The sequence below is a fragment of the Gambusia affinis genome, linkage group LG21 (assembly GCF_019740435.1).
Source record: "Gambusia affinis linkage group LG21, SWU_Gaff_1.0, whole genome shotgun sequence".
Classification (NCBI taxonomy): Eukaryota; Metazoa; Chordata; class Actinopteri; order Cyprinodontiformes; family Poeciliidae; genus Gambusia; species Gambusia affinis.
This window is the reverse complement of record NC_057888.1, coordinates 8,220,791-8,233,419: the sequence shown is the minus strand read 5'-3', so window position 1 is coordinate 8,233,419 and position 12,629 is coordinate 8,220,791. Positions and strand designations below refer to the sequence as shown.

Sequence of the window (12,629 nt, the reverse complement as noted above, 5' to 3'; positions counted from 1 at the left end):
ACTAAAACATTACTTTACAAGAAACTAATTGAAATCAAACATGAAGAAATATGAAAAAATGCTGTCATCCAGTCAAGAAAGATAAAAAAATCCAAATCTAAGACACTAAAATTCAAAAGCAAGCATTGTAAACAAAAATAAATATAAAATATTTATTAATAAAATCTGAAATAAATGACAAGTATGAACAGTTGTGTTTTTCTTCTTTATTATTTATCATTTCTTTTATAATTAAATTTGATTTACAAATAATGACAAAAAAATGGAAATTTGGATTTATTTGGATTGGATAAATTAACTATAAATGCATACATAGACAGATCTGTATTTGTTGCTGTCAGTGAAAGGAAAGACATGTTTTCTTTAAATTATTTAATAAAAATAATTTATATGAGTCAAATACAGTAAAAAATGTTAAGAAAATCTTAATATTTGTGATGAATTCTAAAAGTAAGTGTCGGCGTAATAGACAAATGGACAGCAACATAAAAACGGTTTAAATTGCATAAATATGATAATGATGCAGTCAGTTCTTGACAGATTTACTGTTTTTCTGGGTAGATGCGTTTCTACTATCACATGTCTGGAGACGGTATTGGAACCCTCAGTGTTTTCACTAAAACTGAGGAAAGTCTTCACCTCCTGCTGAACCTGACTGGAGATCAGGGCAACTACTGGCAAATGAAGGAACTCCAGCTGAGCTCCTCTGCAGACTTCCAGGTGGTGTTTGAAGGGAAGGTGGGGCGCAGCGAAAAAGGAGACATCTGTCTGGACGATATCACCTTCTCTCCAGGATGCCTCCTCTCCCCGTCAGTGTTGGTAATAGACAGCACTCCTCCTTCTGCTCCTCCAACAGGTAAAGTTCTTCAGAATACATTAAAATGAACATGCAGCCTTTTCCTTTTTGAAACTACATTTTAAAAAAAGACACAGAGGGGATTTAGATTGGCAAATCTTATCTCAGGATCAGTGAAATTAATGATTTCGGTCTTCAGAGTTTCTCTCAGGTGTGATTCCTGACAGTTCTTTTGAATTGGATCAGCAGACTATCTTTTCCCATTTTCGATTTGCCAGGGTGATGCTGTCTCAACTACACCATTGCTAGGAGTGTCAGTCTATATCAGTCATTTCTGTATCACAAACTGTTCAGAGTGCAGCAGCTCATTTAAAGCGTGGCAACATGCAGTGAATTGCAAAAGTATACTTATGCATAAAACTTTGCAACTTTTTATTATTTATTGAAACCACAGATATAAATATATTTTGGGCAGTTTAATGTCAATGATCAGCACAAAGTAATGCATGATTAAAAAGAAAATACATGGTTTACATATATCTATTTATAGAAAATAAAAGGTTGCAGAACAACCTTCAAGTATTTGGGTTTTGCACATTGAGATTCTGAATATCTTCACTATCTTGGAGGGCATCTGTTAACAGAAAACTTCAGCTCTTTCCAGAGGTGATCCTCTGTCTCAGTCTCAAGTTTTTTGAAGCTTCTAACAGACTTTTTTTATCGGATAGCTCGCTATGTAGCTCAAACAATGAACTCTGATTGTTTGAACTAAAAACAATGTTGTGGCAGAATCATGATTATGCCACTACTAAAGGTTATGGTAGGGATAACATGTCCCATGTGTTTAACTCTGTTAAATACAAGGACACTAAAAAGGTTTAGTTGTTAGACAATGTTGTGCTACACACTGAGTGATATAGCAGATATACTTTAATCAGCCTTATACTTGTTAAAATAGTCAGAAATATTTTTTGAGGTTGCTGGCTGCCCTTAGAGAAATTACTTGATATATAGAAGAGTTACTGTGGGAACACTCACTGAAACCCTAATGCTGCATGTGCTTTTTGATAAGTGTCAAGTAAAATCTTCTGCTGTAAAGGGAGTTTTATTAAGCTCTATAAAGTCCGGTGAGACACTGGGTGTGTGTGATGTCTCCAGGTAACAGCTGTGACCTTTGACCACTTCTTAACAACGGAAAACTGCAGTCCTTAAAGGTGGCACGCTAGTTTTGATAGATTGAGTCAACAGTGCACCATCCGTCCCCTAAAAGCATAACAATAAAACATTCACTATTGTTACTCAGTCTTCTTCTGAACTACTTAGCTGTTTGCATGCTTTGACTTTGGTACTGTTCACATTTTCATTTAATAGCTGCACATTCAGTTTCCTTAAGGACAGATATTCAATCTAATCACACATTTTAAAAATTACTGCTAACATGATAAAGATACCACAAGAGCCTAATTAAAACTTTTTTCTGGTTTTAGGAACGGTCTCAATTCTCTTTAGATGTGAGCAATTTTAATCAGCTTTGCCAGGGAAATTTTGGCAGTAGGAGAATTATAACTGCTGGGAAATTCCCACAGTAACAGTCTGGTTTATGCAATCATCATGAAACAATTTAAGTTTTGAAGGGAAATATCATCCAAGCAGTGTAAATTAATCTTTCTCAGTCCTATGTGAGTTCTCCAACATTACTCACAAGTTTTATGAGGGAACCTTTACAAGAACACCAGCAGATTTATTGCCTCTGTCAGTTTAGTTACAAAGGGATTATTAAATGTGTTTCCCAGCTTTTTCAATATGAGCGAAAAAATAATTAGGAGGGTTTATAAATAGTAAATATTGAAACTTTAAAGCTGTCAGTGTTTTTGGATCGTTTTCTTGTTCTTCAGTAGTGCTCTCATTTGTACCTAGAACAATATTGACAACTTTATGTTAATTTGGGTAGTTACAAAAGTGTCAGACCCACCGTTTATCGCCTCACTCTGTAATCAGCTGGAGGTTTTTAGCAATGGGGTTTTCTCTGTCTTCAGAATGGCCACAACATCACTGGCTACATAAAGAGTTAATGCAGCAGTAGGTAACTCTTACATATAACAAAAATGTTTTTTACATATTTGTTAGAATTGTCACTATATTGTGACAGTATAATATCACAATATTTTATCACATCCATCCATCCATCCGTTTTCTGTACACCCTTTTTCATCTGGCAAAAGACTTAAGGTCATGTGTCCTTCCAAGAATGTGGGAGGCCTGGCACTTCCACATCTTGAGAGTTATTATTGGGCGGCACACTTAAAGGCACTTGTTAATGGATTAGGTTGGATTTGGATACAAAATGGGTACAACTGGAACAGGGTTCGGCAGCAGGGTCCATCTCGATAACAGATTTACCTTCTTTTAAGTAAAAAACAATGGAGAAATGTGTCTGGACTACACATACCTGAAAGTTGTATTTGTAATTATGTTGCAATGTAAAAATACGTAAGTGTGAACTATGTCAAAGAATTGATCAAATAAAAGTAAAAAAGAATGGAGGATATACTAGGTGAGGAAAAGAAATGCGAAGAGAGTAATAAAGAAAACATCACTTAAAGACTGAACTGGAGCTAAAATCCATTGCCTTCTCAGTAATTGAGTAGGCAGCAGGGAGTAGAGTTGTGGCTGAATCCAGCTCTTTCTGTCTGTGTGTTGGCAGGATGTACAGTAATACTGATGAGACAAGAGGCAGCAGGAACTGTAATTACAGACTATCACTCCTCAGGGGCTTTTTCTGCCACAGCTTCAATTTATATACCATCACGATTCGGCTCTGAGGTCGACTGCACACCACAGTTTCTGTGTTTGTGCTCATAATAATATAGGCACTCTATGGATGATAAAAAATGTTATATGACTTTCATAATTAACATGCAAATTTGTTTTCCTTTTAATGTAGTCATGTATGCGTGCACTGGAGGATGTCAGTGTGCATTTACCTAATATGACACTGAAAATTTGAAGCAAGCAATATAGCACACCAAATGTTTAATAAATTCTTTGTTTAGGCTGTTACCAGCTTGTTAAAACACACTGCAGTGGTTTCTGTCTGATAAAACTGCTGGTAGCATTTCATTACATTTGCTGATAATTAGATGAAGACCATCAGGAGAAGGTGCGGTGGTGTGTGCCAACAAAACTGTCTCTCCTACCGTCTTTTTTTTTTCTCTGGCATACTCTAAAAGAAAGCATTCATTGTGATATGAGTATTTTGTTATTCAAGAGGTTTTTTTCCAATAGTGCTTTTCAAAAGTATGTATTCTTAATTTAAAATTAGAAAAAAGAATTGTGGTGAAAATATGATCCCGGTGACTTATTCTGACACCCGTTAATATAACCTAGAAAAACCAATTGCTTTTAAAGGTAATTTCAATGGCAATAAAAAGACTTATGGAGTCTGTGAGAGTTGCACCCTGATTACTCCATGCCAGTGGTGAAACATGGTGGTGGCAGCATCATCCTGTGGGATATGCATTTAATTCACAACAAGGTAATTGGTTAAAAAAATGTAGCCAAATATTGGGTAATCTTTGAAAACAAAAAAGAGTTTCAGACAGTTTATCTTCCAGTAGGACATTGATTCCAGAGTTTCGATGGAGAATCTGTGGCAGCATTTGAATATTTATGTTCATAAACACTCCAATCTGACTGACTGGAGATAGTTTTGGAAAAAGAATTGACTAACATCTCAGTCTTTTCATGTGCAAAGTTTGTAGAGGCCTAACCCAAGCTGCATAGCTCATAGGTCAGATAAAAACGATTGACAATCCTTTGGGTAATCATTTATTTTATATGATTCGGTTACCTTTTTTGTTTAAAATGTAGAGCTCAATTAAAATCCATCCAGTAGGGGAGAGATTGTCACCCAGGATGTCTGATCCAATCATGACTTTAAGTTTTTTTTATAGAAATATAGTTCCAATACCATTTTTTTTTTTGCATGGGTTACATAAAAGAGCACCAAATATAGGGTAGTGGTGACTGATGTAGAAGATGTCTGAGTGAACTCCCTGGACAAATACGATTTTTCTCTAATTTAATTCCCCTCACAGATTCTGTAGGCAGGGGACAGTCAGGAGTCAGGAGCTGTCTCTTCCTGGCTTCCTGTGTTTCTTTTGTTGGGTCACATTGCTTCTGGTTCTGTGCACCTCAAGAGGAACAAAGGATTAGGAAGGACTTATACCCCTTTTTCTCCTTTAATTACAGAGACCACCCTTCTTCCTTTCTAACACTTCCCCCACCCTAAGGCTAAGCGCTGACCCTGCTGGAATGTTTGGCTCCAAAAGAAGCAGATCCCCCACCACCGTCCCCTTCCAAGTATCGCCATCAATGATACAGTGATTTGAGCTTAGAGCCCCATGCTCCTGTGTCCTTTCTAAGCTTCTTAAGGAAACTACAGCTCTGTGTGCAGAGGGGTGCCCTTAAGGGTTTACTGCACTGCTGGGATGCTGTTTAATCTTGTGAAACGCACAAAGTTGCTTCTTTAGAGTCCAGATTTCTCTATTTCTTTTCCAAACTCTTAAATGTGAAGTTTGACAGTTTAAACAATGGAGATTTTAACTGCAGTTACAGAAATTGCTGTCTGTTGCGAGACTGCCTGCAAAATGACAAATAGAAAAAAGGAAACGGCTTCTCTTGTTTTACATTATTTTATGACCTTTGAAGTCAGGGGTGACATTAAATCACATGAAATATATTCAGTTCTGTTGTTCTCAAGGTTGTTGATGTGAAACTCATTATTCTACTGAATAGAAACTTCAGTTGGGTGAGTTTCATTCCCAGACTGCTGTTTGGATTTTGCTACATTTTTCACCCCTCTGCACTTGAAAACAAACTTTATTAATAGTATCTCTCATCACGCATAGCTGCATCTAGGATATCGCTAGTATTTGCTGATGTTTTGAGCTGATAGTAACTTAAATATCTTGCATACAGGCAGAAATAGAGTATCTTGCTCCTCACATCTAAAACTGACGCAAAATGTCTTTAGTTAGACCAGAAACTGACCTTCACAGAAAACTAATTTTGGTTGCAAAAATATGAACACATCAAACTGCTGAATTGTCTTGTCTTCTTTTCCAGGGTTCTGTCCTCCAGGGGCTTCTGTTTGTGGAAAAGGCAGCTGTTATACTCCAGAGCAGATGTGTGACTTCACCGATGATTGCAGCGATGGTACGGACGAGGAGGACTGTGGCACCTCCTGCTCGTTTGAGAACGGTCGCTGTGGCTGGAAGAGTTCGCTGGCTGATAACTTTGACTGGGCTCTCGGTACCGGATCTGTTCAAAGCATACGGCCGCCGTATGATCACACACTGATGGATGAAAACGGTTGGTGGTTCCATTTGTTAGAGCTAGAATATTGTTTTAGATTTACATAAATAAATCTGCTGACCTCTGGTGATGTAGCTTTACAGTTTGATTCAAATCACAAAGTCGATCAATGAGCCTTTTCACAGTATATGAATTTTCTGAAAATGGAAACTTGAATTATTGATTCAGAGCTGAAATCTCATTAAAAAGGTGCGTTGTAATAACCCAAATGAATAGTAAAGCTTACTATCTGGTTCTTTGTAGTTCAAGAGTAGCATACAGCAGATGCTTGCATTTCAGCTTGCAACCTTTCTAAATTAGTCTGTCTAATTGATGATTTTAACCATAAAGAAACTTATGTTACAAACATAAACTGGTGTGCTTTTACCCAAGTTTCTGACTCATGCAAAATAAGTAGAAAGACAAGTAGAAAGGTGGTGAAGAAGAGAAGATTTTAGGTTGCCAATCGTGGAGCTACAGATGCAGATTCTGGTTTGGTAGTTGTTGAATCAAGAAATCCAGAAATGGGACGGAGGAAGGAAAGATGCATCTACTATCTAGAGTACCATCAAAAGCGCAAGCCTTGTTATAGTTATTTAACAAACATTAATTACATAATAGCATGGTAGCGTGATGCTCAGCACTAATGTGAGTTTTTCAGGCCTGCTAGATTTTGCATGCTCTCCCAGCGGAGCCTGCATTTGCTTTCTGTTTTCTGGAAAACCAATCAGTTGATTCAAACTGGAGTGAATCTCAGTTTGCAATTTGTAAACCTCAATTGAGGTTCATCCCATCTGCAATTTTATAACACCTGCTTTATAAAATTATCCTTTATCCCAGAAGAGGAGAACCCTAGAAAAAGTATGATAGTTGTTACAGCAGCATCTGTTAATTGCTGTCTCTTTAGAAAAGGAAAGTGGTTGTGTTTTGGAGAAGAAAAGTTCAAACTTGAAGCTACTGACAGCCAGGTAATTTGTGAAATCATTGTTAACGTAGTCCTGGGTGTAATTGTAAATGTCTGAAAGTGAAAGATTAGCACAATCAAATAAAAGAAAGTGACAATTGCATTTACTCTTGCAAAGCAATAAAGCAGAAAAATGCTCTTTAAATCATTCAAGGCACAGATGAAACTGTGTAATTTGAAGCAGTGCACAGATGTTTGTTCAGACAGAAAGATGTTGCTCCCAGATGCTTTCTTTTTATTTGAATTGAGCTGTTAAAATGTTTCTTCTCTCTCTATGGATTTCCCTTAACAAAATAACCTTGAGCTACCCTTTTTCAAAAGCCAGTGGCACATTAAAAGATGTGTTCATGATTACGCAGTGACCCTTAGCCCTCAATCCCCCCACCCTTTCAGTCTCCTTGACCTTGCTACAATTTTTGCAGTGGCTGTAATAGATTCTAAAAAATCTCATCTTGTTACGTTTCTCCTTCATCTTGTCTTGTCTTTTGTTACCTTTCAGGCCATTTTGTCTATCTGGAGGCTACCCCAGTGGGACTGAAAGGTGACAAAGCCCATATAAGGAGTTCTGTTTGGAAAGAGTCAAGTGCCGTCTGCAAGTTGTCCTTCTGGTACTACCTTTCCCATAAGGCCACAGGGACCATTCGGCTGCTGATCAAGGTAGAGCGAGTTTTGATTGAGACAAGAAGGAACAAATTAATTAATTTCACCCACTACCAGTCCTGATTACCATGGTTACACTCAACCAGTGAAGTCTATCTCTAATCATTTAAATATTCAAACTGTGTTCAAATTAAATTGGTAAAGTGCTGGGAGGATGGTGCATCATCTTTTCACCAGTGTTTGATCAATGGATGTTGGAGAGGAATTCATGGAGTTGAAGATCCTCTCCTATGCCCATAACAAACCCGAACCCAACATTTGAAAAAAGTCAATCTCTGCTCGTTCTCACAGTTTAATGCTTGTTGATTCATGTCAAAGTGGAATACTACGGAGTAGACTCTGCTGTTTTACTACTAGTATTACAAAATGTTTCTCTGTGCTTCTATGCTAAGAAAGTTTTACTCTGTTTTTTAAAGTTATTTTTGTGTGTTCTCTGTCAACATAAAAAATCAATAACCTCTCCTTTGAAATTCTTATCCTAAATGTTTAGCCTAACATTATTTTCTGCAGCACCCAACTTGAATGGAAATACCTATCTGGTATCTGGTGTATCTGGACTTCCTTCCCTTCTATCCAGACCATGCATAATATTATCCTTAACAGAGGATAGGCAGACATCAAAAATAATATTTTGGGCACTACAGCAGGGCAGTGCAGTTAAACCCTAATGAATAAAACAGACAATGAATGTTTATTAAAAATATTTTCAGATGCTTCTATTCACTCTTGCTATTTCTTTTACTATTCCATGTTCATTTATGATGAAATTGTTGATGTTGTTGAAATGGGAGTGGTGGTCTGAACTGGATCTACATCTGTAATGTCTGCCTGGATGCTATCAGAAATAAATATAGTTTTGAATTGCAGGGTTGTAGTTTGTTAGATCTCCAAACTACTACTGACTTTGTTCTAAATTATTTCTTCTTGGATGGCTATTGTTTTGAACATTGATATTTAGATTTTTATAATATTATCAGTCACTGCCAACCTTTGGTTACTGACTGGCTTTCTTCTTTCTTTCATGATTTTATTCATTTTTTTGTTTTTTACATTTTTGTCAACTTTGGCTAATGAAATGCGTAAAAATATAAGTCTGATTTTGACTGAAAACCAGAAGTTAAAAAAATATATATTCATGTCTTTTAATAGCTATATTTATTTTATACGGTCATTATATTTATGTATACGTTTTCTTTTAAAATGCAGCTGTTTTAAGCACTTTATGCGATTGATTCTTCCTTAAAGCATAACTTGGTAGGATATTAGAAATTTAAATGATGGGATTTAATACTTATTGCATCAGGTCTTGTGGCTCTCATTATTGATTATGTGACTCCATGAGACGCAGGAGATGATAAATGTCTGTGGACCATTTTACATCTGATCCTCTCTTGCATATGGATGGAAAAAGGTAGATTTAGCCTTTTCCTGTGGATATTAAAACAAGCCAGTAAATTGTGTGGGTGAAGGTGCAACGTTTAGAAGTCAGCATTAATTAGTCAAGTTGTTGTGTGTGTAGGTGGGGGGGATTAGATTTTCAGTGTAACTTTAAGCTCTTACTGTTGGCATTAGGTGAATGTGTGTGCAGGTTCAAAGCCATTAACACTTACAGAATATTGCATTGTGCTTTCATGTATAACATTACTGCATATTTATAGCCTTTATAATTCACTGGCTTGTAACTGCAGCATGAATACAAACTTACACACACCCACTTTTTATAGCAATAAAGCCTGCATGTAAGCATTGCAGGTGGGTTCCCTATGAAATTTACTAAGAGCTCAGTTTGTTACACCAGACCTCTGGTTTGCTCTTAATAGTCATTCGTCATTAAACCAAAGCCGATGTCATAGAGTGAAATGGAAATATTGGCTGAATATAAAGAAAAAGGGAGGGAGACTCTGCAGATAAAAGACTATTGTTTCTTGTAAATTCCGATCATTGGGAAATTACTTTATTTAATGGTGCCATAATTCAGATTCTGCCTTTCAGCATTTAGATTTTTTTAGCACTTTAGGCCTTTTATTTTTGCACTGTCTTTTGTTCCGTTACACAAAAGACAGGAGATACAAGGAATTAAATTCATACTTTTGGCATTCTCTCAGGAATAAATAAATAAAACTAAAAAAAGATGTATGCTAAAAGAGTAGCCTGATGTTGATGCAATATGTTGAAGACCATGTGACCGGACAGTGTTGTGCCATCTCACCCTTAACAAGAAGTGGAGTGAAAATTATTTTAGCATGGTTTAAACACGTCAGCTAACAAAATCTCCAATTAAATAAAATAAAAATAATACCTCTGCTTTTTTTTGCTGCCACCTGCATGATGGGCAGAAAAAAAGGACTTCATCTCTTTGCTTGTCTTTACAGTATCTTGTGATCCTGATGTGACAAAGTACTAAAAAACATTATTGAGTATGAATAGTTTAACTAAGCACTGTATCAACTTACAATCTCATATCTTGTCCTTCATCTGAAAATTTAATTTCAATCGTCAAAGAATTTACAATTCAGTGAACTATTGTGCAGTAATGGTATATTTCTTTTGCATATTTACATCATTTTAGATGGTTTTTGTGGGCTGACATTACAAAGAGCCAAACATCTGTTAGTCAACGCCAAGAGAGTATTCTCTCCCCATATTACATGATAACACTGATCAATTAAACATGTTCTGACCTGAAACAAGATCTTATCCTTACCCTAAAAGGAAAAAAGCAAGGTAGTGTCTCCTCCTTGTTTTGTTATTGTTTCATTTGGTCAAGAAGCAGAATATTCATTCAGAAAAACAGCTGCCAGCAGTTCAGTAAAATGAAAGAGGCCATGAATATAAATTGGATTTTAGCTCAACTTTGAGCTTTTTAGAATGACAACTTTGTGTCTTTGTTCTGTTTCTGGTTCATCCATCAGAATAAGTTCACATATTGCAACATACTTGGACTCTAAACCAAATTTGTGATTGCACTGCCCTAACTGAAAGCTCAGGAGGTAAAGACTCAAAGCAATCAAATGAATGCCTTGACCGATATGCCAAACAGGCATTAAGTGAGAGCTATCATGGTATATTGGTCCGTTGCTCTAGGGCTATTTTTATAGATTGAGTTGTTATTCCCTGACATAAATCTCAATAAGTCCTGCTGTATCTCTACCTATTAATCTGTGCTCTACTCTCGCCGTAACAAGATTATTTCAAGTCAGGGCTTCAGAGCAGAGGGGACAAGCCTCACCCAAGGGTGCATTTTAATATGCTTTCAAGCTGCAGAGTAGAGTGTGACTTTGCTTGTCCTCTGTGTTTTTTTTTTTTTTTTTTTTCAGCATATTAGACCAGAACTCGCAGTTGAGCCTCTGGTCACCTCTTGTAACTTCAGATTCAGCAAGTGTAAAATCATGCTTTATTTTTATAAAATCTTAGAGTGTTTCTGTCTGCAGTAGTTAAACATTTTGCACTGCTGAAACTGATTCTCTATTCTAAAGCATGTTTAAAAATTGTTTCTTAAAAAAAACAGTACAGAGAGTTATACTCTACCCCATCAGTATTACTGATGGTGTTCTTTTTTATTTGGATTGTGATTTTATTTTTATTTTAGCTCTGTTAACTGTCATTGACTTTTAATAGATTTTATTATCCAATACTTATTGATCGTGTGGAATGGGATGTCAGGTTTTGCCATTCAGAGGCAACCTAAAGTTCTTACCTTATATGCAATCTTTTCTCAAGTAGAAAAAAATGAAGCTTAGTGGCACAACTAAAGCAATATATAAATAATAAAAAAATGTTAAAAATTTTCTGGGCACATCCTGGAAATTAGTACAGTAAGTAATGGCAAACAATACGGGGATCAGCATCAAGTGTCTTTAAGCTTATACAGTATACAGATTGATTAGGCTAATCAATTTTAGCATTAAGAAGCCAGTAAAAATTACTATTTGCAAATTAATTAAGCTCTATAACTCAGAATGTTGTTATATACAAATTTAATATAACATAAACGCCTTTTATTGCCTCTTTATTGATTCTCAGTTTAGTAAGTCCAGAGGTCAGAACAGTTTATTTGTAATAAAACACGTGTTCATAAGTGTCACTGATGCTGTTTATGCTTATAGAGAACTGCATTCACATAACCTGTTTCAAAGTCACATTAGCAGTTTCAAAGCTGCATTAACTATGATTTAGTGCCTGACCTGTAGCATCATGGGAAAAATCTGAGTGGACTTTCAGCAGAATAAACTCTAATTTGTATTTAATATGTTCCATATGTGGTATGAAGCAAATTCGTCGTCATAACTTGGAGCATTTTTTTAGTCCGGAAAGTTGCTCTTGAGGCATTGAACTTATTACAGTCATGTTATGTTAATGAGACTTTAATAACTCCTCTTAGATGATATTCACTGTTTCCCATCAGCCGTCAGTCCAGAACATACTTTTAGCTCATTTTTCCTCAGTAATATCCCCTATGGACCTGTGACTCTGAGTTTTGAAGCATGACTTTCTGTCAGTAATCACTGCAGCAGCTTTGAAACCACTTTTTAAAACCAGAGCAGAATGTGAAACGCTACCACATGATGTTTCCTTTGTCATTTCCCCTCTGCAGACAGAGAACAGCTTAATTGAGATGTGGAATAAAACGGGACATCAGGGAAACCAGTGGTTCCAAGCAGTGGTGCCCCTGAGGAACCTCAGGAACTTTGAAGTGATTTTCGAGGGGATTCGCTCCACAGATGTGAGCGGAGGAGCTGCCCTGGATGACCTGGAGTATATCGACTGTTCTCCGAGTAAGTGATGAACGTCAGCTGTTTGTAAAATATCTCAGACAATCCCAAATATTGCATCTGCTGAGATCTTCTGGGGTGA

General features: G+C 36.5%; 1 protein-coding gene across 2 annotated transcripts in view; it reads left to right on the top strand.

Annotated features, from left to right (window-relative positions):
• Positions 1-12,629, top strand: part of malrd1 (MAM and LDL receptor class A domain containing 1) — a 44,495-nt gene that overhangs the window by 17,349 nt on the left and 14,517 nt on the right. For both annotated transcript variants that reach the window (XM_044104328.1, XM_044104327.1), the window contains exons 18-21: positions 562-856; positions 5,924-6,169; positions 7,615-7,772; positions 12,370-12,550. In XM_044104328.1, the coding sequence (XP_043960263.1) occupies positions 562-856; positions 5,924-6,169; positions 7,615-7,772; positions 12,370-12,550 (880 nt within the window). The remainder of the gene's footprint in view (positions 1-561; positions 857-5,923; positions 6,170-7,614; positions 7,773-12,369; positions 12,551-12,629) is intronic.